This window comes from Macaca mulatta, chromosome 3, assembly GCF_049350105.2.
Source record: "Macaca mulatta isolate MMU2019108-1 chromosome 3, T2T-MMU8v2.0, whole genome shotgun sequence".
NCBI lineage: Eukaryota > Metazoa > Chordata > Mammalia > Primates > Cercopithecidae > Macaca > Macaca mulatta.
Window position 1 is genome coordinate 108,506,218 of NC_133408.1, and position 27,708 is coordinate 108,533,925.

Sequence of the window (27,708 nt, forward strand, 5' to 3'; positions counted from 1 at the left end):
TATGCTATAAGTCGCTGAACTTTTATGTTACCATCATGGGAGCTTTAAGAAGCCTCAAACCACAGAGGCGCCTGCACTGCACTGATCTGCATGTGTATAGAAGTCAAGATGTCCTAGTCTCCTGTTAATGTACCCTAACCTCATCTTCCTTTGTTCTATTTTCCTTCAGTCCATCTGCAACTAGAGAACCCAGTTTTTGAGAAAGATGACCCACACCCAGAACCCTCTCTTTATCCCACTTCCTAGATTTCCTTGATAGAATACCTTGAGATTTTTCATAAAACTAGAGTAATGAAAATGGGGTCTAAATACAGCGATCCCTAGACATCTAGACTCTCACAGGCATCAAAAGACAATGCAAAAATACCCCAGGCCAAGCTGGACTGGCCCCTGCCCTAAAGATTTTGATGAAAACAGACCGTCAAAAATAGTTGTGCATTAAGCCAGACGTGTTTTGTTTTGTTTTTGTTTTTGTTTTAATAATGCCTGTTGTAATGCATACACGTCTCTTGAATTTGGATGAGAATATATGATCCCAGCTCAGTTGGATCTAGCTATGCATCCTAGAACGTGTGGTCACGCTCCTAGAGGAAAGCAAGGGTCTGCGGCTGGAAAGGAACAAAATCACCCTGGAGATGCGGCCCCAGTCAACTGCTTCTTCGCCCTCCGACACGGAAGGCGACAGGCTATAATAGCCAGGAGTGGACATTCCTTGTAAGCAGGCTTGAATCTAGCTCTCCTAGACAGGGGAGTTCCTTGATGAAGGGCCTTGAGAGTCCTAGTGACATTAGGAATATGGCTTTTTCCACCCCTCTCCGTCTTTCTTTGCTCACTGCTCCCCCTACCCCGCGTACAAGCCAAAGAAAGTTTTTCTCAGAATGAGCCTGCGTTGACGTAGGCATCGCCTCCCCTCTCCGCTGGATAGAAGCCCAGAAAGGAGCCACGGAGAGAAGCGGAGGTAGGGGTCGCCTGGATTCCTGTTGCTGCGGTCCGGGGGCGGGGCGGATCAAAGGCCAGCCAAGAGTATTGGTCCTGGATCTACAAATACATCAGGCTTTTTCCTCCTCCGTCAACCTCCTAAATCCCAATGAGGTCATAGCAATGAGAGAGAATCAGCTGGAGAGAGAGGGGGAGGAAGAGGACGACGACGAGGGAGAAGAAACCCAGACGGAAAGAGGCCATCAGACAAGGTCGCTTTTTCTGGTGACATAGCAACTGCAAGGAGTGTGGTGCTGAATATCATCCGCCCGCTCTGCCTGGGGATCCAGAGACTTGCAGAAGCACTTTGCATTGCCACGAAAACAAAGGCGAGACGAAAGGGAGAGGGAGAGAGAAGCTCGGAGCAGTTCTCTTTGGGTCTCCGGGAAGCAAAGCTCCTCTCCTCGGCAATGAAACAGAAGGGACCGTGTGAAAGGGTCTGGTAGGCTGAGGAGGGGGCGGGTTTCCCTGCGGAGATTTGGGACGCGACAGAACTCTGGACAGCGCCTGGGGAGCAGGGCTCGGAGCTCCCTGGGTTACTCCAGGTTTCCGGCTCCTTAAAAGCCCTGGTACTGGTGTGCAATCTTCGCACCACCGAACCGAACCCAGGAAGATCCTTCTACGATCCCTATCTGAACGTGCCAGGGGGTGGAGCAGCTCCTTTGCCTCTGGTTCAGCCAGGGAAGGTCTTCGTTTCTGGAAATCCAGCCCTTGTGGATAATGCCTCGCTCTTGAAGAAAAGTTTTGGGATCTGGTAGGGGGTGGAGGGGTAAGGAGGATAGTGGAAGAAAAAAAGATAGATGGTTGGTTTCTCTCCCTGATCTGGAAGGAAGATGACCGAGGAAGGATGTGCACCAGCGGTCAGATTATCGGGAGCCTCTTGGTGCTTTCCGTGCTGGAGATAGGGCTGGGGGTGTCCAGTGTGGCCGTGGGGGCAGTCAGCTTCAGCCTGGCCCTCCGAGAGCACAAGCCGCAGCTCGGAGACTCGTCCCCGGTATGGAGCGGGGTGTGTGTACGTTGAGCCATTTCACTCTCTCTTTACCTCCTTACGGTGATGGTCAGGGTGCGCGCATTAGTCACTCCCTCCCTGGGAAACAAAATCGTAAATCTCTGGCTTGCATGTAGGTTCATGCTGACAGGCTATGCTTCTTTACATTGTCCTTTATTCATTTTTATTTATTTTTTTCCTTACTTGGGCTAAAGACTAAATTAAATGGCTTTGTTTAAAGGTGGGGGTGGGGGATTAGTTTCCACTGGCTGATTCTGCAAAGGGCTGCTCTGCCCAGTGGTGCTGTTCGGGAGGCGAGGGGAAGGGGGGTGTCACACCTGTCAAGGGCAGGCTCACTTAATCTTTTCTTCCTTCTACAAGGAAAATCAAAATAAGAGTGTTCCATCATTTTTCTGTATCAGAGAACAAGCAGAAATAGTTATGCATTTATCACTGGGCAATAATGCCCAAGGTACACCAAAGGCAATACCAATAACAAAAAGAGAAATGTGGTGTGAGTGTGAAAGGAAGTTTGTGGGTGCATTTCATTCCAGAAAACATTGCTCTTAATTTTCCTGTGCTACATTTCTGATATTTCACCTCTGAAAACTCTTTTGTAAGTTCTAGACAGTAAGTTAGAAAAACAACTGGTAAGATGTGTAACAACATTCTAATTGGAGAATAATTCTGCTTACAGAGTACCAAACTGCTCAAAGAAACTGTCATAGTTATCTCTAGGTCAGATGTTGGATTCAACAAGCTTCTTTTTTATTAGGGTGAATCTTCAAGAAAGCCTTAGAAACCTATTTCTTCCACCAATAATCAATAAAATAACTCAGCACCATTCCTAATGTGAATCTAATTGTGAAAACCAGTTTTTTCCTTCCTTCAAGCTACATGGCTTTCATATTTACTACCAAGACTATAAAGATGAATCAGAGCACTGTCTTAAAATACTACTCCATAGTGGAGGAAACAAAATGGTACATCAGTAACTTTGCCAGCAATGAGAAATTAGAGTGTGATTTCAGAGAGATACAGAGGCAAAAAAGGGGGAGAAAGATTGGGGTGGTCAATGAAATATCCACAAAAGAAGTATTATTTTATTCTTGATCTTGGAAGTTTATCAGGACTTAGAATTGATGTACTGCAGTGTTAACTAATGCTTCACAGTGTAAGATCTGAGGCCATACTACCTGGTTGCAAATCCCAGATCTACCACTTACTTAGCTGGGTGACTAGCCAAAGTTTCCTTATCTATAAAATGGGGTCGTTAAAAGGAACACATTAAATACAGTTGGCCCTCCCTATTCATAGGGGATTGGTTCCAGAGCGCTGTTGGTTACCAAAATCTGAGGATGCTGATGTCCCTTATGTAAAATAGTGCAGTATTTGCATATAACCTAGGCACATCTTCCGATACACCTTACATCATCTCTAGATTACTTACAATACCTAAAACAATGTAAATGCTATGTAAATAGTTGTTATACTATATTTCCTTTGTATTATTGTTATTGTTGTATTTTTTTTTTCCAAATATTTTCAATCAGAGGTTGGTTTGTATTCATGGATGCAGGACCTGGGAATACAAAGGGCTGACTGTAATGTTCTTAGTAAAGTGAATGGAATGTAGTAAGCACTGAGTAAATATGAGCAGCTAATACTGAATGCACAGACTGGCAGTGGAGGGCGTGAGAAAAGACAGTCTTTCAGGAAGCATAGATGAAGGCAAAAAACTGGGACAGGTTGGGTTGTGGTCCAGGAAGAGTAGGCTCTTCTATTTTTCTGGGGCTTAGGTGTGTAAGAAGAAGATAAGAATAGAAAAAATGATTGGGGCCAGACCATAGGAGACTGTGTACCAGTTGGAGGCAACAGATTCACTTCCTCATATTTCGAGTAATAATAACACCCATTCTTACTTCCCCTTCCCAAAGCGATACTGAGGAAATGCAGAAGAAAGCTAGACAGAAAATTATTCATCTCTTTGCTAAATTATGAATTAAAAATCTGGATTATTTATGAATGCCAAATAAGATTTTACAATAATTAACCTGTCACAATACACATAGTCTACAATCAAACTACATTTTGATTACTGTTGTAAAACTCCTTTCAACACATTAATATCATTACTATAAGGTTTCTGAATTAAATTTAAAAGGCAGTGGAAATAAAAGCTGCACTATAAAAGGATTATTTTTATACAGAGAGACCCTAAAATTGTAAGCTTTTTATCTAGGACAAGTGCACTAAGGCTTTAAGCCACTGCATTTTGATTATTTGGCCCCGAACACAGAAATCAAAAAAAAAAAAAAAAAAAAAAAAAAAAAAGAGGTAGCTTAAAAGTAAAGATAAGGGCTTAAAATGTATGAGATGGATGCTTACACAGATTATTTCAAGGCACTATTTCATCTGATTAATCAGGCAGGGATGCTTCCTGTGATAAATTTTTAAAATATGGGCAATTAGAAGGAAAAATCAGTTGACTATAATTTCATAAAGAACGAAAGCTATAGGTGTCATTATAGCATTTTTGTTTCTTCTTGATTCTTTGTTATAGCTGATATGGTCATCTACAATGAAAGCATAAAATCAGAGGCATAAGTGTTAGATAACAATTAATAAACATTGAGTAATATGCTTTGGAAAAGATATAGTCATGTGAATTACAACTGATGTAAAAGATTTATAGACAGGAAGTTAAATGCACAGAGTTCTGTTTCCAAGTTGCTGTGTGAAAGTCACTCTTCTCAGCCTCCAGTGCATCATCTACAATGGGAATGGACTAGGTTTAGCAGCACACAGATTTATAAATCCCTGAGAATTGTATTGCTGTAGGTTGAGATTTGGAAATCTAGAGATTTAAATGGTGGTATCCAGAACAAAATATGATGCTAAGTTGCATTTTATATATATTATGCTAAAATTCCATCCGTCTATTAACATATCTGATATCTTATAAAACTTAATTTATTAAACAAACTTTTCTAAGCCTAGTTCTCCCATGTGTAAACCACAAGGTAGTATTTTTAACTATTTAAAAGTTTTCTTATGTAAATCATTTAATATTTACAGGTTTTATTGCTTATTTTACTGGAGCATATTTGATTTATACATTATATCTTTATCTGCTTAAAAAATCTGAGGTTTTGCTTCAGCAAAATTTACAGCATAAACAATGCACATACCTTTTCTGTAGACTCTTGGTTTACCATGGCAACAACTCAGCCAATTGTAGGATTTTGTTGAAATTCACCTCTGCACATTCTGATCTATATTATAGTAATCCAAATGAGGTGCTGTATATAAATTATAGCTGCTCCAAAGTATTATTTTTAATATTTAAGCTTTTAAAATTTATTTAATAAAAAAGAAATAAAGTGAAAGAAACCTCTCAGTTACTGCAAATGTACACAATTTGAAGCTAGTGTGTCTCTAACCAGGTAACATATCATTTTTTCTTCCAGATCAAGTACTTAACAAAAGAGATTCATATCCTTTGGCATAAGATGAAAATGCTGCTCCTATGGCCCCCCAAAAATTACAACATATTTTTATGCCCCATTTTAAAATTAACTTAAATTATACAAGTAATTTATAAATACATTCAAAATGTTTTTCAAAGTTATAACTAAAGTCCTCTTCCCTACTCCCTTATCAAAATTAGACACCATTATATTCTTATAGTTTCACAGACATTTCTCCATGAAGAAAAAATAGTTTTGATCTGGGCATATAAACCAATTTTCATCAAATTTTTGCATATAATAAAGCCCATTAAGAGATTCTGTAGAGGCCAGGTAAAGAATCTCTTTCTTATATGATTCATACTCTCATTCTCAAATGCTGCTGATTGTCCACTGGGCATAAGCAGTTGGATGATTGACAATCAGATAAGTTAGGCAAGCCAAACTACTGGGAAATATAGTTATTATTTAGGGGGCCATACCGTGCATCAAAAGAGATGTAAATATGTGTTCACTTCTGGTGTTGATAATGGTATAGTAGAAAATATGGTGAGTTTTGTCACATTTTTATTTATTTGACGAATTTCTCATGGTCTAGATTCTGTTCACATGTAAATGGCACATACTGGAATTTCTATCCAAAGTCCATGACAAAATCTACTTTGACATTTTTGTTCTTATTCAAGGGTATAACTGGTCTTGAAGTCTTTGTCCTAGAAACATTAAGAGATAACTAATAATATTTGCATCAGTCACCTACTAATTGACAGTTTGCTTGATAGAAACATCTGAACAAAGTCAAACCTTTTAATTTGGACATTTTTGCCTAAAATATCTTAGTTGGGTCTCTGCGTTGACTTAATTATGAGCCGGATTATCCAATGTGTACTTTGAATAGAACCAAACTATCTAACTTTTTTGTATATTCATTTGGTCTTCACGCAACAATTAATCATACTGGTAGATTAATACAATCTGAAATGTCTCTCTTTGGCTTCAATAAAAGCTATAATAGATTTTCGTGTGTGTGTGTGTGTGTGTGTGTGTGTGCAAGTGCAAATTTAAACAGAGTTCAAAATAAAAATATATATAATATATGAGATACATATATGATACATATGTATAATCCTATATATGATATATATATAATCCTATGTATATCTCATATATATATATATATGATCCTGTTCACGTAAATGGAATTTCTGTACCTAAATAACTAGGTCCAGCATTGGTCTAATTTTTAAATTTGTCTTAGTAATCTAGAGAAATTTTCTTGTGGCCACTCTACAGATAGATGTTTCAACATGCAAAATGGACAGTGCCTTGATAATTAGACTCTCATTGAGCATATTTCTAGAAAAGAGAAAGAGAGAAGAAGCTGTGTGACAACTTTCCTCTGTAATGTACAAAGCCATGCAGTCCTTTAACTGCAGATCTAATCTATACATACTTCATTAAAATTAGATGACAATCAGATTAGATTCATACATCTCACTCAGTATAACTGTGTCAGTGGAAACATTTTATTTCTTCACCAAATCAGTCTCGTTATTCCTAAAAGGAGGAAAATATTAGCTCCTATTTCATGGAGTTCTTGTGAATCTCAAAAAACAATGTTTCTAAAGCTGCTAGTTCTGGGCCTGGCATAGAGTTAGGGATCAGTGAGCATCAGCTGCTGCTTTCTCTCCGCTGGCTGGTGCTGCTCCTTGCCTGCCTGGGACCTAGAGTCCACTAATGGTGCTCTGGCTCTCAATATTTCTCCCACACCTTTCATCAACCCTAGTTCGACCCATTCTTTTTGTTTTCGTTGTTCCTGTACAGTATGTATCTAGTTAGGTTTTGATTTAATTAGGATAATTACATTAGCAACTATGAAAATGTACCAAAATATCTATATTAGAAAACTCTTGTAATATTTAGTTTAAAACCAAATGAGAAAACATAAAACCCTTCTTTCTTTGTTTTTCTTTTGGAGTGAGAGAGGGTGGTAGAAACTCTATCATAAAGATATTTGGTAATCAGATTAATAAGACAATTATATAAATTAGACAAATTGAATAGTGTGAATATGGTGACCATTATTTATGCCATAAAACAAAGTATTCAAAAAGCAGTTAGAACTATGTAAATACTTTTTGAAAAGTCAAAGTACAAATTAACACATCTAATAGATACTTAATATCTTAGATATTTAGTAAATAAAGATACTTAACATCTTAGAGACTTGAACTGCCTGAAGAGTAGCTCTACAAGCCATGTTTATTACATGATGTATTATTCACAGACACCTCAATTAAATACCTAGATTTCAACAATGACTATTATAACCTTAACTGGTGCCCATGATTTATTAGTACCAATAGTAAAACTCCCAAGAAGCAATTCTAAGTTCCATTAGTTTGCAATCTATTGTTAAATATTGAATAAAACTATGTGGTCAAGGCAAAAAGAAAATATTAATGGTTAAATAAATAGATCAGCTTGGGAGATAGAGTGCCCTGATCTATTTATCCTGTAGAAATAATGCTAGACATGATTTATTAATAGTTAACTAATGTCCAGATGCTTCCATATGTACTATTATTTCTAATTTTAACAACTTTGTGAAAATGTGGTATTTTATAAAGTTTAAGTAGAAAAAGGAACTTACCTAGGGTCCATTGTTATTTAATCAGCTGAGTCAGTACTTTAAGTCAGAGCAATATTGTTTCAAAGTCTGTACTTTTTCTATTGTGTTGTGTGGAACTTTGGAAATTTTCATGAAAAAGTCTTTCACTGAGGCCCGACCTCATTATTTGCTCCCCATCCTTGAATATATGTACCAGGCAGGATACCTTAAAGGCTAAGTCCCAATCATTCCTTTTATCTATTTTCCAGAAGAGACTAGCAAGTCAATCAATCAACAAGTACAACCCCCACGTTACCAGAATTTTGCATCTAAGATATTGGACCTAAATTGTTCCTGCCATCAAGGCTTAAGACTTAGTGTTAAATTATGAATTTCAAACTATCCTTAAATATTATAAGGGCTAGTCAGTATAGCACATGACAACAAATTTAAACAGAGTTCAAAATAAAAGGTATAAGCAAGAGATCACTTACTCTTCATCTAAGCCTTGGAGACAGAATAGGTTTCCAGTGGGCAGAGGAGGAAAGGTGTGCAAAGCAAAACTATTAACATTCGTACAGTCATGGAGAAGAGGTAAAGGCAATAAAATGGAGTTTTTGTGGGGCACTGAGGATATCAGCCTTGTTAGGGCAAGATATGTTCATGTAAAAACTGTGAAATGAAGATCTGCCTCTTCTAAATAAGATGGTACCAGTCTTGAAAAGGTACTGAAAGAATGGCAAGACTAGTCTGCTCTTGATACCCTACTAGGCTTGGAGAGCTCTATTGGGTAGAACTTGACAATCATGAGGTCAAGGCAGTTAAGCCCAGGCAATGCTGCTCAATTTCCAGGCAAGATGCCAGCTGGGTTCTGAGATGTACATCCTGGATCAAAAGAAAGACTTGAGGAAATCCTTGAAATTGAGAAAATGTAAATTTACCATCGCAAATCTAACCACATTTTCAAATGTCATTCCTGTTGATGGTAGATTTTTAAACTTGTAAATTTCTTATGTTCAGTGAATCTCACAGCCGGCTGGCATATAAAAACAGAAATTTGTGCATTTAAGTGGAGATATCAGCATAATACAAAGAAATAAGAATAGGTTTGGGAGCTATTAAGATCTGGGTTCATATTCTACCTCTAGCACTTTTTTATTGTTTAGGCTTGAGTGAGTTACATTATCTCACAGAACAATAAGTTAATTCATCTGCAAAATAGAAATACCACCACTTATCTCATGGAGTTGTTCTAAAAATTAAATGTGATAGTTATATTAAAGTATTCAATATACGCATTAGATATTTACTAACCATGTCTGATCCACAACAATGGGATGCATGTTTTGGTCTCTTTTCTGGAAAATCTATAATCTGCGTGTGGTTTCTATTTGTCATTTATAGACATATTTTATTTTTATACATTTATGAAGAGGATCTTCTTGTAAGACCATTGATTAAATTGACCTTGGACTCTAGGCTTGCTAACATTTAGGTCATATACCCTGTCTTAGAAACTGTTTACTCTACATAACTGATTTTGTTCCCTAGTAATAGTTGTGATTTGGTGTGCATGTTCCAGAGTTCCAGGAATAATTGTTTTAGGTCAATGTTGGAATAACAAAGTATGATTTTTGTTTATTCTACTAAACAGAGACGTATGTTTGATTTTCTTGTTATATTTGGCAGGGTTTTTTGAATTCTTAGTTGCCTTCTTTTTTAATTTGTACCCTGCCAATTATTTTTCCATATGGATCATTATGTTAATAACAGCAATGGCAGCTTATATTTATAATAAACCATATTGCCTAAGAAATCCAACTGCTCTCATTACACCATTTATCCCAGCAGATAAATTTATTCACTTAAGGGATGAGAGACTAAAGGATTTAGGATTTAGTGATTTAAGATCCGAAAGTGAAACCAGTAACAGAACTAGGATAAAAATCAAAATCACCTAAAGAGAGAAATATGTGTAGGAGTCTGTGTGTGCACACCCAGGCACAGAGAAGGTAAAAAGATAAGCAATTCCTAAGAAAAAGTTGGTAATTGTCATTAATATACAATTTAAGCTGCATTTTTAGGCTGCTATTACCCTGACGTGGGGCCAAGTTCCCAATGCCATGACCTTCTGTGCAGCTATGTTTGTTTCCATAACTGGCTAGCTTTCAGAAACCACCACGCATGTTGGATGAACATTCATCTGTTGTGTTGGCAATTCTTGGGAAGAGCATAACTTCCATTATTTAATCCCCTAGGGTCATTGGCTATTTTCAAATATGTAAGAACAGGTCACAAATCAGACTCAAAGCTAGCACAACTCAAGGGAGTAATTTTTTTTCTTTCTCCTTCACTAAATTCATCATCTACATTTTAAATCCTATTATAGTTTCCACATGTTTCAAGTTGTGAGCTTTTTACTTGAATGTTGTCCTAGGCTATACCCAAGTACATTTTAGTCATATTTGATATAAAAGAATCTTAAACATAAAATATAAGCAAAATCATGTAAATTGGAGTAACCTACATTAATATAAAACTACTTTAAGTGACATAAATACACTTATTAAATTATTATGAACTATATAATACAGAGGTTCTGCACAAATATATAAAACGTTTAAGTTACTGCAGTAACTAGAAAATTATTGATAACATTATCCATACATTGATGCTTAATATTAATCACATTCCTTTTTACTACCCTCTAGAAGTAATCACTATTATAAAGGTTTATATGAATTTAATTTTAAAATTTATTTATTATATTTGACTAAGATAATAAAAAGTTTAACTCCAAAGAGAAACTCTTCTGAATTTTTTTTACTACTATCTATGAGATGGGTTTTCTTTTGTTTTAAGAGCCTATGTGAATAATGACTATAACTAAGATTTATTTAGAAAAAATGACATTTAAATATACTGCAAATTCAAAGTTCCCCTTATATAAAATTCACAAGTTTGGTTATGATTTTTCTGCCACTTTTGAAGCAGAAACAGCTCTAACACCTAAAAGCCTTATTTATTTAGCATGCTCAAAATATTCAAGAGATCATTTTTTAAAAAAGAAAAAACTATCACAAAACAGAATTGGAACAGAACACAATGCATAATGCATTAAAAACAAGAAAGATTCATTACATGAACACTGAGGGGGAGATGTGAAGAAATTGCATTCTGAGAATTAAGGCTGATTTGTTCGGTGCACTGAAAGATTTGGGTCCTGGGCCAGTTTGAAGTTTCTGAGATTTTTTTGGACTTGGATTTATTTAGAAGTGTGTGCATGCTTGTTAGCTACATGCTATGTCTGGTGATTTCTTCTGAAATTTATTCTTAAGTTCATCTTTCCTTCAGTTACTTCAGTCTCTGAAAAGGTTTCTGTCACTATCTGATGTGCATCTTCATTTAACACCATGAAACTATTCTTTCCATCTCTCTCTTGAGTGCTTCTGGTTTAATTTCTGTTTGCTGTGGTTGTATCTTATCTCACCTGGTCTGCTAAGCCACCAAGATGGCTGGTGTTAATGGAGGAACGCCTTATCACATAAACTTGTCTGTTGTACATTTTATCATCTTGGGATTTTATTTTTCTATGAAGTTGATCATATGTGTGAGAGGTTATGTCTCTTTTGATAAAAGATGTACATTACCCTTTTCCAGTTAAACTGATGGTGAAATTTTCTGTAGTGGAAGAAACGTGGTATATGGAACTATATTCCTTACATTATTTCAGTCCTTCATTATAGTTTAAAAAATAAGAAATTAGTTTGAGTTTAAGGAAAAAAGAACATTGCGTAATTAGCAGGGTTTTCCATGGACTAAGAAAAGAAAGAAATATAAATAGGAAGATGGAAAGTGGCTTGAAGATGTACACTACGCTAAAATTGCAGAAGAACTGGGAGAGGGGAAAGCTGAAAGCCAAGACCACCGAGAAGATCTGTAAATCTAATAAAGGCAAGGAAGGTCCAGGGACCTGGATTGTGAGCCCAGGGAGTGGGACCCGCAGGGATTAGGCTTATGAAGATGGGGCCAAGTCAGCGTTGAGGTCAATGGCAATAACACTTGATAGGCCTTAATTCTGTAGTCCACACTGGGTTGGGATGAGACAAAAAGGGAAAAGACAGCGTGGCGTGGAAGAAAGCTCTGCGGGACTCCAGGAGCGCAAGCTTCTGTTGTCACTCTCATGAGCCACCTGCTTACTTTCCTTGGTTCTCTTTCTTGTTAGATTTAGTGAACAAATATTGATTCCATGGCTACTGTGTTCTATATTGTGATTTTGGTCCTGAGAGTCTAGCAGTAAATAAAATAACCATAATCTCTGATCTTCTGATGCTTAATTCAAAAAGAAATATAGACAATGACTAAATAAGACACTAATTAAAATTAAAGACTGTGCTATGTTAAACAGGAAAATAGGCTGGGTGCCGTGGCTCACGCCTATAATCCCAGCATTTTGGGAGGCCGAGGCAGGCAGATCGCTTGAGGTTGGGGGTTTGAGACCAGCCTGGCCAACATGATGAAACCTCATCTCTACTAAAAATACAAAAATTAGCTGGGCATGATGGCACATGTCTGTAATCCCAGCTACTTGGGAGACTGAGGCAGGAGAATCACTTGAACCCAGGAGGCAGAGGTTGCAGTGAGCTGAGAACATGCCACTGCCCTCCAGCCTGGGCAATAGAGCGAGACTCCATCTCAAAAAAAAAAAAAAAGGAAAATATATAGGCTTATGAAGAATATAAAATAACTTTATTAACATTGGGGAAATCAGGAAAGCATCTCTAAGAAAGCAATATTTTCTCAAGAATGATGAGGCATTAACCAGACATACAGAAGGAAGAGCATTGTTTCATGCAGAGGAATAGCATGAGTAAAGATGCTGAGATAGGAAAGCTTTGGTGTGTTCAAGAAACTGAATGAAGTCCAGGGTGACTGAAGTATGACCTGAGGAGGAGGAGGTAGAAGGCATTGGGTGAGATAACGAGGTAAACAGGGGTAAAAATTAGAACTTTATATACATGCTACAACATTTAGATTTTTCCCTAATTATAAAAGGATCTATTGAAAGCGTTTGAGCAGGAAATGGACAAGATTATAAATGTCATTCTGGTTTTCAGTTTAGAAAATGTATTGATGTCACACAGGAAGTCACAGGTGTAGTTAGGAGGCTATTAAGATGTATGATACAATGGTTACTGCAGTGAAAGTGGAGGTGGTAAAACACAAAAGCACAGATATTTACTTGATAAGACTTTGTGTTTTGTGTTCAATTTTATGCCATTATAGAAGGGATGTATTAAGAATAACTACCAGATTTTGAGATCAAGCAAATGATAGAATCGAGTTTCTGTTTACTTTTTTGAGAAGTAGATTATTAGAAAAGAGAAAAACTCTGTGTGCATGTGTGTGTGTGCGTGCATGTGTGTGCGTGCATGTGTGTGTGTCTGGTGTAGGATGGGAGATCAAGAATCTGTTTGTGACCTGTGAAAGTAGAGATGCTTGTGAGATATCAAAATGGAGAGATGCTGTGGACTGTTAGATAAATAGGTCTAGAGTTCAGAAGAAAAGGCTGTGCTAGAAATATCAGTGTGGGAGTAATTAGTAAATACAAAATATTTTTAAGGTCATATGTTTGGTTGAAACCACCCAAATAAAGCTTTTAGTTACTACAATATTTAGAGGCTGGATAGAAATGAGGAACCAGAAAAAAGGTACTGAGAAGTTTGGCCAGAGAGATATGCTGAGGACCAGAAGAGTGGTGTAAGCAAAGACCAAAGGAGAGATTTCCTTGTAAGATGAAGGCTGAAAGGTGGTGGTTATTGTTTGCTTTTGCAAGAGTAGCTGAAGTATGGTAACAGGAATATAAGTCAGGCTAAAGTGTGCTGAAAATATAATGGGAAATAAGAATCTAGAAATTGTAAACAAGAGGCTTAGTGGCGAAGGGAGATGGGTTCTGTATAGAGATAGAGCAATAGACTTTGGAGTCAAGGAAATTTTCTATTTTTAGGGGAGATTTTGGAACATGTTTACGTGCCAATGTGAATAACGGGGTACAAAGAGATAAATATGTAAAGAGAAAAAGTCTTTAAGAGCTAAAGGGGGAGTTTTTTTGTTAAGTGTCGTCTTTGTCTATTGTATAAACAGAGAGAGCAAGTCAAGTATGAGTGAAGATGCACATTAAATGGCCAATGCAGAGAGGAGTCTTGGACAGCTTCTGCCTTTTTGTGTAGGCTGAGACTCTAGGAGTCAATAGCTGAGAGTAAACAAGACATAGATTTCTGGGTATGTGGGCACTGAAAGCATCATTAAAATGTTTTCTCTTCCTATTGGTTGAGAATTATAATTGAGTCATGCAATGAACTAGAGATTTAGAAATAACTTATTCTAAATTCATCATTTCACAAATAAGTAAACTTAAGTCCAGAGAATCAGGCTAGCTGTAGAACTAGGACCAGAGTCCAAATCACCTATTTTTTTATTCAAACATTATTTCCACAGATGACTCAAAATATTAACTATCCTTGAAATAATCTTTCAACCAAAAGGAAAATGCAGTTATCCGGCCACTACCCAAAACTGAACAGAAATGATCCCAAATTATTGGCAGTGCTAAATCATAATGGAAATATAATTAGCATGTTGACAGATTTCAGGGGTTTCTACCTGCTCAGAAGTTTCAAAGAAATGGCTTTCTATACCAATTTTGGCATGTTTTCCATGGTGCTTTTCCAGACAAACTGAGAAATGGAAGCTAATTTTTAGAAGTTAATATTTTCCAAACCCACAAGAGTTATTGATCAATTTGGATAAGTAAGTGAATTGCCTTCAAGAAGGTATTTTAAAAACAGAGTCCAAAGCTCATTTATCAAGCAGTGAACATTCAAAACTTTGGACTGGAAATGTCAAAGTCATTTGGCTATTAATGTTTGCTATCTGAGCATTTTCTTTTTAATTCAAACAAATAGGAATCAAAATTTATAAATTTACTACACCATTTGCCTGGAGTTCTTAGTAAAACAACATGCATATATATAAAAAGAGCTTCATCCAACACTATATTAAAAGATAAATGCCTTTTAATCATGGTATATGTTTAAAAAGGTAACCTTTTTAATGCTTTTATTTTTAACCATGGATACAGTGAAGCATATTTATTAGTGATAGGGTGGGCTGTTTTCTAATACAAAAGTAAGAAACTAAAATATTGTTATAAAAGACAAGCAATATTAATTAATTTTATATGCCAATCACTTATAATTAAAGTAAAATATTTTCTCAAAGGATCAGTTATTTTGGAGAAAAAAAAGGAGTAACTTTAACTCATAATTTTGCTAATGTCTTTTCAACTCCAGCCAAGCTATCTCACTAAACCGCTTAGGCCCTCAGACCTTCAGACTAGTCTTTTAGAGAAAGACATGTGGGTTTATAAAATACTAAGACGAAGGCATTGGCCAGACGTTGTGGTTCATACTTGTAATTCCAGCACTTTGGGAGGCCAAGGCGGGTGGATCAATTGAGGTCAGGAGTTCAAGACTAGCCTGGCCAAAATGGTGAAACCCCATCTCAACTAAAAATACAAAAAGAAAAAAAAAATAGCTGGGCATGGTGACGCGCACCTATAGTCCCAGCTGCCTGGGTGGCTGAGGTGAGAGAATCGCTTGAACCTCGGAGGTGGAGGTTGCAGTGAGCCAAGATTGTGTCACTGTACTCCAGCCTGGGTGACAAAGTGAGACTTCATCTTAAAAAAAAAAAAGAATAAAAGTATTCACTGCAATATAAGATGCAAGTTTTGGAGGTATTACGCTATAGGTTATCAGAAAACTTATGCAGGTAAAAAGTAAACTGCCTTAGAGCTAATTTAGGAAAACATTGTATTTTCTGAGTGACAAGATATTTGGGAAGAAACTTGTCTTTTCTTGACTTGTAGCCATAGTGCATCATCTAGACTTGCACGGTCAAATGTAGTAGCCACTAGCCACATGTGGCTATTGAGCACCTGAAATGTGGCTAGTCTGAATTAAGATGTGCTGCACACTATTCACAATAGCAAAGCCCTGGAATTAACCTAATTGCCCATCAGTGATGGACTGGATAAAGAAAATGTGATACATATATACCTGGGATACTATGCAGATGTAAAAAGGAACAAGATCATGTCTTTTGCAGGACATGGATGGAGCTGGAGGCCATTATCCTCAGCAAACTAACACAGGAAGAGAAAACCAAATACCACATGTTCTCACTTAAAAGTGAGCTAATGTCTTTTAATAAGAGCTTTTAATAAGAGCTCACTTTTAAAGTGAACTACTAAGACATTAGCTCGCTTGTAAAAGAGCTAAATGATAAGAACATATGGACTCATAGAGGGAAACAACACACACTGGGGCCTTTCAGAGGGTGGAAGGTGGGAGGAGGGAGAGGATCAGGAAAAATAACTCACCAGTCTAGGCTTAAGACTTGGTTGAGGAAAATAATTTGAACCACAAGCAACCATGACACACGTTTACTCATATAACGAACCTGCAGATGTACCCCTGCACATGTAACTTTTAAAATAAAAGTTTAGAAAACAAAGATGGGCTGCAGGTAAAAAATACACACTAGATTTCAAAGACTGAGTATGGAAAAGAGAATGTAAAATGTCTCAAGTCGTTTTATGTTGATTTCATGGAAAAATGATGATACTTTTTATAGCTTAAATAAACTATATTATTGAAATTAATTCCCCCTTTTGATCTTTTAATGTAACTACTAAAAAGTATAGTTATATATGTCATTTGCATTGTGGCTTACATTAGATTGCTATTGCATAGCTTTTGTATGAATACATTTTTTTGATCAAAAGAAATGAGTCAAGAAACTTCATTTTTTAAAATATATATAGAGAGGCTCACTCTGTCTTCCAGGCTGGAGTCTGGAGTGCAGTGGCACAATCTTGGCTCACTGCAACCTCTGCCCACCAGGTTCAAGCGATTCTTGTACCTCAGCCTCCTGAGTAGCTGGGATTACAGGCATATGTCAGCATGCCTGGTTAATTTTTATATTTTTAGTGGAGACAGGGTTTTGCCATGTTGGCCAGGCTGGTCTCAAACTACTGGCCACAAGTGATCTGCCTGCCTCAGCTTCCCAAAGTGCTGGAATATAGGCATGAGCCATCACGCCTGACCTTATGTTTTGTTTTGCTAAGACATTAACTAGAGATGAGGAAAGTCTTTAAGACAATTTGTGTTATTTTTTTGGCATAGTCATAAACTGGAAGGCAGTGTTGGCTTATTTGCCTTGTAGAGACACCAGAAACAGGTGTTACAGTACAGCATTTCCCAAAATAAACCGCTAAATTACTTGTACCCATGACACAGAACTTTCAATTTTATTTTTTTACGAGTAAAACCAAAATCTCTCTGTTACTTTTTATTCGTGGGATTTCAAGTATAGTATAATCTGGCAAGTACCAAAAGTGTTCCAGGCAAGGGAAGACTATTTCCCACTTCTCCCACTGAACTGAAATTCATTCACTCATCGATTTATTCATCATCGAATATTCACTGAAATTTTTGTATGCGCAGGTCTCATGTTAGTGATAAAGGTTGAATATATATTTTAATAGCATTCGACCAGAAGGAGTTTAAAACCTTTTGCAATGACAGATATATAATTAATAATTGCCAGAAAGTATGATCAGTGCATCAGTGTTAAAATATGCTTTAAAACAATATTTTGTTAGATTTTAACTAAGAATAAGTAGAAAGGTTAAAGAAAGCATCACAAATAAAGTTAATAATTGTACTGAACCTTGATGTTCAAAAAGAAATTTTTCCCATGGAAGGAGGAAAATAAATATTTATTAACACCTGCCATGTACTATAACCCAAGATTGAGCACTTTCACATGAATTGTCCCTTTAAGACCATAATTACATGATATTAACATTAGTCTCCTTATTCTTATAAAAAGAATGGAGAGAATCATTTCATTATAAATAATATGTGCTGTATCAGCTGTGATTTTCATCACGGTAGACACCGAAGAAATGCCTGCTAAAAATGAGTGGGAAAAAAATAGGGTTACATAGATTAGTGATCAGAAAATGTCAGAGCTGGAGGAGATTCACAATTCTATCTGATCCAAGTCCCTCTTTTTAAAGATGAAGCCCAGAGAATTAATTGACTTGCTTAAGGTAAATAAATAACAAAGGAGGACAGAATTGCCACCTAGAGGTTCTGTTCTGAATTGCAGAACTTTCTTTTTTTCTTTTTTCTTTTTTTTTAATCGTTCGTGGCCACAAGTAGTTAGTTGACAAGCTTTTAGCCCATAACGACAGAGGACAATTTCATCAAAACCTGCACTCTGATAACAACACACTTCAAACCATGCTCATGATTTATTGCAAGCTTTCAGCTTACTTGTAAGATTCCTGTCTGTATTCTACTGATTAGAGCTGTAATTATATTAACATTTAATCATATTCTCTCTTTGGAAATTCTGATGATTTTTTTCACCTGCTGTCCTTAATATTTTTTTTAACAGGACTGATATTATCACGTTGCTTTTGGTAATACAAAGCTTCAATATATACTGGACCCTAGAGCTCTCTAGTGAATCAATTTGACACATAATTATGGGGCTAACATTAAATTAAGCACTTGGCTGAGAATTTGAAGATAAATAATACAATGGACTCTGGATCCAAGGGCTTTAGAGTTGTTAGCAGAAATATACTTGCAAACAATAATAGATAGCGAGCACTTGAATTCTTCCAAGTGACTTTTACCTACAATTTCATTTAACATTTACAGCTATTCTATGAGGCGTACACTGTTATGCATCTCAGTAAAGAGGAAACTGTGGAAAAATAAGTAACTTTCTGAAAGCCACACAGCCAGAAAATGGTAGAGCCATGATGCAAACCCAGTCACTATGACTTCAGAGTAGTCATTCTTTATCACTAGGCTACACTACCTCCTACTCAATCCACATAAATATAGTTCAATACACAATTAAGTGTATGCAAATCCTGTGGATGCACAAGGAAGGTGAAGAGGGTCACAGATGACTTCAAGAAAGATGTGCCTTCGGTGGCAAACCTGGAAAAACGAAGTAGGGAGAGCTTGAAAAGAGAGGAGGAGAGATATTCCAAACTCGTGGAGGCAAGGCCTATGAGAGCTTGAGAACGGCAAAGAGACTGTTGGTTTCCAAGCAGAGAAAGAAGGGAGATTGAAGAGGTAGGCTTGGTCCAACTATGAGGAACCTGAGTATTAGACTATAGGATTTGAAGCCTGCTTCTTTAGAAATGGACAGGTACAAAAAGTGTTTTAAAAGGTTTTGAGGATAAGGGTGACTAGAATCAATTTATTTTAAGAATAATCACCTAGGGAGTAGTGTGAAGAATTAGAGGCAGGGGGATTACGTATGCTTTTAATATTAAAATTAAGACTCTGAATGAAGGGAACACCAGGAGCAATGGAATTATGTGGAAAACTATGGAGGCAGATTCGGCAAGACTTCATGGGAGTCAGGCTTTTAAAAACATGGGTTGAAAAGATTGGCAATTAAGTCTGACTTTCTGCCTGGGTTAAAGAGAATGAACGTGTACTGAGATCAGAAAAACAAAAATGAAGGCAGGTTTGGGAAGGGGTAAGAAAATGAGTTTAGATAAGTTGTACCCCTTTGATTTATTCTGAGTGGGAGTAGGGTGCTGGTGGTCGTTATAACATAGAATAAAAAATAGACTTCTCTTTAATGTGCTTAAAGTGTAGTAACAGAGATAATAAACGTATAACTATCTATAATACGAGTCAAAATGTAATAAGCCGCATAAAAAAGGTATTATGAGAATTAAGGAAAAAAGATGGAATTATATCTGAACAGAGAATTTCAGATGGACCCTGCAGAATAGTAAGAATAACACTGTCCAAGAAGAGAAGTGGAATATGCAAAAAGAGATAAACTGAGAGTGTACAGAATAATTTAAGTGCACTTTGGCTGTAGAAGATTCACAGTAGACCAGTCGGTAAATTGGGTTGGAACCATCCATTTGGGCCCTGATGCCAGCACAAGAAATTTGAAGAGACATTGATTTTAAAAATTGAATGAAAAGGCTGGACAGGCGGCTCATGCTTGTAATCTCAGCACTTTGGGAGGCTGAGGCGGGTGGATCACCAGGTCAGGAGTTCGAGACCAGCCTGACCAACATATTGAAACCCCGTCTCTACTAAAAATACAAAAATTAGCCAGGCATAGTGGTGTGCGCCTGGAGTCCCAGGTACTCAGGAGGCTGAGGCAGGAGAATTGCTTGAATCTGGGAGGTGGAGGTTGCAGTGAGCCAAGATCGGGCCACTGCACTTCAGCCTGGGTGACAGAGTGAGACTCTGTCTCAATAATAATAATAATAATAATAATAATTACAAATACTTAAAATTAAATTTAAAAAAATTGAATGAAAAAATAAGGCACTAATAAGGCGCTAAAAATTATGCTAGGAATGAACTTAGAGTGAGTGATATTAGAGAAACTAAAGGCAGGGGGACTTGCTCAAAAGCCCTTAAATAATCCAGTTAAGGGCTGGTGAGGCCTTGAATAAAAGAACAAGTTCACTATGGATATAAAAGTAATGGCACACAGTAATTTAATCTGATGAAAATGACATAGGAAGCGAGGGGAATCAATAGGGTCTTTGAGTTTTGAGAGAACAGTAATAAGAGTAATAGACATAGGAAAAGTGGTGAGTGGAAACAGAATTGAGATTCATGTTTTGAGTCTGAAGCTGACAATGTAAGTCTAGATCTCTTTCATTAACTGCTGTGCATCTGGCTATGTGCACACTGAATTGCAAAATGATTGTAGGCTGAGCTAAAACTAGACATAAGCTTTTATGATGACCAACATTTTGTGTTATTCTTTAGTTTCTTGGAGCATCAGCCCAATCTGAACATAACATTTTGCTTTACAACATGACATTCAGAGACAATTATGATTGGCAGCATTTCAAAGACTTCCCTTGGATTAAATAGAAATTAATACACAATTATTTTCCAGAAGACAGTCCACTTACAATCCTTGAAATCTTGTTAATCGTAGCTTAGTGTACTGGGCCAGAGGTTGCAGAGAATAATGGTACTCAAATCCCTGAGTATATATATTGGTGTGATGTAGGAAAATCTGCCTCCATGGATGAGGAAACATGAGTATTCTGAAGCAAACATACATACAGTTTTGGTACAAGGGAAGATTCTGTAAATAAGAAAAATAAAAGTATAAAATATTCTTCATAGTTTTGTTAGGAATTCTGACACTGGTCTGTACCCATCAGATGCTTAAAAATTATAAAATTTTAATAATTATTATTAACAGCTCCATTTATTTATAGTTTATTGGACATTAGAAATATACCAAAAATATCATAAGCATTATCACATTAATATTTTTAACAGCACTTTTAGATAAGTATCAGCATACTTGCAGGAGTACATCCATTTTACCAATGGGAAAATTGAGAGTCAGAGACTTTAATTAGCTGCTATAAGTCCCACTTGTGTGTGACACAGCCAAATTTACAGCATATGTCTGTCTGACACCAGAGTCTGTACTCTTAACCATTGTGTCATACTTCGCTGGTTTCTTTTAAGCCTTGGTTCTAAACAGCAGTGCTGGTTTTATATTCCAGACCTTCGCGGACAGCACCTGTCAATTAACCTTTCCCAGAGTGAAAAATGTCCTGGAGCATAAATACTGTTCCACTAGTGCTTCAAAAACTAGCAGCTCAACATGAAAAGCCATTGCAGATACCTTTCTCCCCTGTATAGTCGCATTCTGTTAGCAGATGCAGAATCATCATGCTATCTATCTTGTCAAGGGGAATGAATCATTTTCTCTTCCAATATTTGTATTTCTTCTTCATATGGTTTAGCAGAAAAACAATGCCACTCTGCATCTTCCTATTTCTGCTCTAACAAGAAATATGTAAAATAAAAATAATCATGACATCCTTTTTTTCCTAATCAGAGAGTCTTTCTATTCTTTCCTCAGAAATGAGGGAAAAACGTTGAACGCATTACATTTTTAACCATTCCTCTTAACTTGGTTCACATATTACAGTTACTCCTTTACAGATACCTTTGGAAACAAAACACTTTTCAAGGAAATAGCACTGGGGAATTACAACCTTTAAAACAAATATTTTAAAAGACATAATATATGATCGTTCTTTTTCAGATATTCTAAAATTATATTTTTGGTGTAGATTGTGCAAGATTCACTCTATTTCTGAAGGAATGATGTTATTTTTATTGAGTTCTGTAAAAGGATAGAACTGCCTGCAAAGGAAATAAATTGCATAATGAATGGTACTTGTTTATAGACTGCTAAGCATTGTAGACCCCATATATTTTAATCTCTGTTGTCCTATTTGGGAGCAGATAATGGCCTGGTCTCGGTAAAGAGCAGCAGAGGACCACTGCTTAAAAGTATTTACAACCCCAGAGCAACTTTTCACCAGCTTAAGGCTGACATGTGTTAAGAAGTTCTTGTGAGATACAAATATCTGTAAGGACATAATGATGATTAAAGACTTCAACTACTTGGAAAGTTGCTAAAAAGAATCCTCTTCTGGCTAACAGAAAAAGGTCTTCCAATTTATTTATTTGCACTGTAGTTGCATTTTTAACTGCCAAATAATAATTGCATATATTTATGGCTACAATGTGATGTTTTGGTAGTTTTGATATATGCTTACATTGTGGTGTGATTAAATCAAACTCATTAAGATATCCATCACTTTGCATACTTATCTTTTACGAGAACATTTAACATCTACTCTTTTAGAGCAATGGGAAGGTTTGCTGACTCTTAAAGAGAGAGAAAGACAACAGAACGTTTAGGAGAGAGTGATCATGAAAATGGCTGAGAAGCCAGGGCATGTTTTTCCTAGGGGAAGATCCAGGGCTAATGGTGCTCTTGTCTTAATGTGTAGACAATGGGTAGACATGGTGGGGATAAAATCTTCAGGTGTAATGAAAGAAAGAACTTTCTAACAATCAAAGTCATTTAGGATGAAAAAAGCTGCCTTTGTTGATGGAAGAGATTGATCCTAAACTGTGAAAACTTGTCAAGCAAGGAATGTTAGTAGTATAGTTATGCCAGGCAAGTTATGATGTATAACTCACTGACACTCTAATTTCCACTACAGCAGGCTGAGCTTAGCCTCAATATGTAGGAGAATTGTTTGTGAGTGTTTTGTATTTGGAGGTAGGAATTGTGAGTAAGGGAAATAAAGGAGAGAACAAAAATAGATGAGAAAAATCTGGAGGAGTTGTTGATGAAAACAAGGCCAACTTACAAAAAGCCTTGTTCTTTTCTAGCATTGAAAGAGATGATGGATAGGTTCATTTGTTTCACTATGGTAACCATTTTATTATCTATATGTAACCCATAACATCATGTTGTATACATTTAAATAAAAAAACAGAACTTTCCAGGACATTTAGCATTGCTCTGGGTTATTACCAAGGGTTTCTGACATGCACACAAAGCAAGATGAAGGTGTTTTCTCACTTGGATACTAATTTTGTGAATGCAAATCCCAACCACTTTATAGATTGTGTATTAAATGGATGCCTTTTGGGGAATCTGTGACATAATTCAAATGAATAATTCACATAGTAAGATTTTAAGCCAAGTGAGGGAAATATTTTCATTGGCTCTTTCCATATCACACGTTATAAGTAGGTCTTCCTCCACTTCTAAGAAGGGTGGCATCTCTTGGTTTATTTTTATCTTGTTCATATATTAACTCCTATAAATGTAAAAGCCATAGCCCAATGGCCTAAATAAAGTTATCAGGACAAATTTCTGGAAATATTATACTTAGTATCCTATTTTTTTTCCTACAAGTTTACCGTAGAGAATTGGAAAAATATCAAATAGCAAAATGGCACTAAAATTGCCAATAATCCTACCAGTAAGAGATAATCACTGTATACATTGATTCATAATAATTTTCTAGTTTAGGAACAAAATGTGCATAAAATTTTATATTCCGATATTTTATTAAATTGAAAATAGTCATATAAACATTTTATTGTGACCTAACATATTCTAAGAAGACATGATTTTAAGGAATAAATTTTAGTAAATTTTTAGTCTAGCCTTCTGCTTTCAATTTCATATAATTGTTTAAGGCAAATATTATCTCTACCTCCTAAAAAATACTTTCTGCCTTATCTCATTCTAGTAGACCACTTCAAATTTCTACTTGCCTTTTAGCTAAGCAAAATGTATCTTGATCACTATGAACTCATTTCTTTTACTTGTCTTCACATTGAAGAGTTGAACAGTCTTAGAATTTTGATATTCCCTTCTGAGGTCTTTCTGTACACGTCTTCCCTTAGGTGTAGTACTACCGTCATCAGAGAGAGCATGACACAGAGGAGGGTGCATATGTTTATGTCAGACGACTCTGGATTTGTGTCCTGCTTCTGCCATTCATGAGCTGTATACACTGCATTTAAGTGGACAAAATCACTTAAATTTCTCTGAGCCTGTTTCTTGTTCTATAAAATGAGCTGCTTGTGTGTATGGAGACAACATAAGTATGTTCCTTGATTATTGTAAATGCATAGTAATAAGTTAATGCTCAATTATTATAAGGCCTCTTCTAATTCTGGTTTCATAAGCTCTCATTCTTTCTAAGTTCTGTCATTACCCTTTTTTTTTGGACAGTCACAGTGAACATCTCTAAATTTATAAGGTTGAATGAAGGAAACCTTTATATTGTCATTATGTATAAACTCTGTTATAAAGGAAAATGCAAGAATTTTAACCTGGGAGATGCAGGAGAGCATTGTAAGCAATGCCCCCAGAAAATCATAATCATAATAAATAAATATGCATGGGAGAAACCAGTGGAAATACATGTATTACATGGAAAAAACAATTAATTGAAAGAAGTAATCCGTTTTACAAATCACTCCCCAGTTAGAGGTAAAGATCAATAGTTTAGTTGTTAATTATTTGGGAGCTACTGCCACCAAGTGGTAAGAAAATATTCTTCAGAGACTAGAATACCATAACCTTTAGGGAGAAAAGTTCCCTCATCACACTGTGGATCCAAATGTATTCCATCCTATCCCATTGCATCACAATCACCCAAGATCTGATCTTCATTAAATAACCAGCTGTCTTTGGTTTCTATTACCACACTAACAAAATGTTTTTCTGTCAAGAGACAAAACCGAAGTTTAGTTCTAATAGAGGAAAAGAAAAGAAAACATAACAAATACTGAGAGAGTTCAGGTAAAATCATAATTGAAAAATTCCAAATTAGGTTAGCCTCTAGAGTTAAAAGGACTGATGTTCAAACACCAACTCTGCCACTTGCCTGCTTTATGATATGAAAAAAATGTATCTGAGGATCAGTTTTCTCAGCTGAAATATAGAGGTTAATTTAGATGATGTGTGTAAAATGTTTAGCCTACAGGCTGTTATCTAGCAAGTGCTTGATAAATATTATTCCATTCCTTTTTATTATGATAACTATAAATTGTATTCCTCTTCCCTAAACCTAAATACATATTCAGTACATTAAAATTATGATATACAATCAACTCAACTGTAAAGAGGTTTAACCTAAGAGAGTAAAAATCGCCACAACCATAATAGGGATTTTCTATGATTTCCCTAATTCCAAAGAAAGAACTACAGTGAGAAGACAGAAATGAAGAAATATCATACATTCTATATCTAGATCAGGCAGTAATAATAATTCCTTCCTGCTGAGGTTCTGAGCAAGGCAATTAACCCCCCTTGAACCTTGTTTAACTCATTCAGTGCTATAAAAAATACAAATCAATTAATTATTTTGGAAGGTGGCCCAAAATATAAAATTTGTATGTGGATGCCAATTATAATTTTATACAATAGAAACCAAAAGTCATCTACTATTATCTTTAAATCAAAAGAAAAGTAAAAATAGTGTGGTCGTTTCTTTGGTTATAGTAACCTGTTATCTGGAATTCTGGATTCAGTAGCCTTAATTAACCAATTCATGCATATATTTATGACTTGAGTAATTTATATTCACAACTATAGATATCCCAGGACACTGAAACAGCCTAAAATGGCTTGTTTTATGGGAGATGAATTACACAGTGTCACATATATGTCATTGAACTCCAATTCTTCGAAAATTGAGCATCTACATTTCTTTGAAAGTTGAGCATCTAGCTGCGTGGTAAATTACGGTTTAAAAAAGAGTCAGTATATTTCATAGGATTCTACTTCAACTTTTTGCCACATTTGCACCAACCTTATCCTCTGTACTCCCACGTGGTACTCATTTACCTACTCCCTAAACATTTCCCATTAAAAGGACCTCATTTATGTTATCAGGAAGCTTAAGCTACTTTGTGGACAGATCTATTGATTAGAAATTATTTACTGATAATCGGTTAAAATCTTCCTCTATGTAACTCCTCTCCGTTGTTCTTGGAGCTAGCATTTAGATTCAGAAATAATAGGTAACATTTTAGACTACCCCAATTTCCCAGGTAGGTCAAAGAACAGAACTTTTAGTAGTATTAGCTTCAACCTATGAATGTACATATCCTGCAGCACAAAATGTAGTCGTTCTGTGTATCACACCTTTCAGCAATCATGTATTTTTATGACCTTAGCACTTTAAAATAAATAAAATATAGGTCCTCTGAGTTATTTGATTTTTTCAAATCTGGATATAAATCAGAACAAAATGTAAAAATACCATCATTTTTATTAAAATAACTCATAGAATATGCCAATGGATACTTTCAATTGGGAGCAGATGACCACGGAAGTGGCCTCTGGCCCTTTGCCTCCTAAGGTTTGATGTCCTCTCAGCATCCCCAGTACTGGGTCACTGGGTCCTTCCAACAGGATGTGGGATGGAACAGGGCCGGCATGTTCAATGAGTTATGCACCAGGAAGAAGACACGTCCTTTCATTTTCCTTTAGTACTTCTTTATTTTCTAGCCATGTCTCTTTGAAAATATCAACTTATTTTAGCGGTATTAATAGATAAATGGAAATAAATGTATTCTAGCTGTGTTAGACTTTATCCTCAGCTGGGCAAGAGATACAGTGGGAAGCCTAAGTGTGATAGTGATGGGGAAAAAAGAATCTTAAGGGATTCTTTAAGGGAAAGGTGAAAATTAAGGTGATAGGTATACTCATTAGCAACCCTTCCCTCCAGACAGATTTTCCTCAAAACCTTTTCACTGGGAACAATTTATAATTGATCTTTTAGAGAGTATTTTGTGACAAGGTGTTTCCAACATACTTAGTGCTAATGTGAAACCAAGAATAGTTGGCCCTCCCTATGCGCAGGTTCTGCATCCGCCAATTCAACCAACTGAAGATTTTTTTTAAATCTGAGAAAAATGATAAAAATATGAGTACAACAATAAAAATAATACACATAGAAAAACAATATAGTATACAACTATTTACATAGTAGCATTTATATTGTCTTTGCATTAAAAGTAATTTAGAGAAATTTAAAGTATATAGAAGCATGTGGGACGATTATATGCAAATACTGTGCCCTGTTACATAAGCGACTTGTGCATCATCAGGTTTCAGGATCTATGGTGGTCCCAAAATCAATCTCCTGCATATATGGAGAGATGACT

At 36.2% G+C, this 27,708-nt stretch overlaps 1 protein-coding gene across 2 annotated transcripts in view; it reads left to right on the forward strand.

The window, feature by feature from the left end:
* Nucleotides 1-912: 912 nt before the first annotated feature.
* The window catches only part of TMEM196 (transmembrane protein 196), a 48,825-nt gene continuing 22,029 nt past the window's right edge, over nucleotides 913-27,708 (forward strand). Inside the window, exon 1 of one of the 2 annotated variants that reach the window (XM_077995148.1) lies at nucleotides 913-1,972. In XM_077995148.1, coding sequence (XP_077851274.1) covers nucleotides 1,826-1,972 — 147 coding nt within the window. In that variant the 5' untranslated portion in view covers nucleotides 913-1,825. 2 annotated transcript variants of the gene reach the window in all.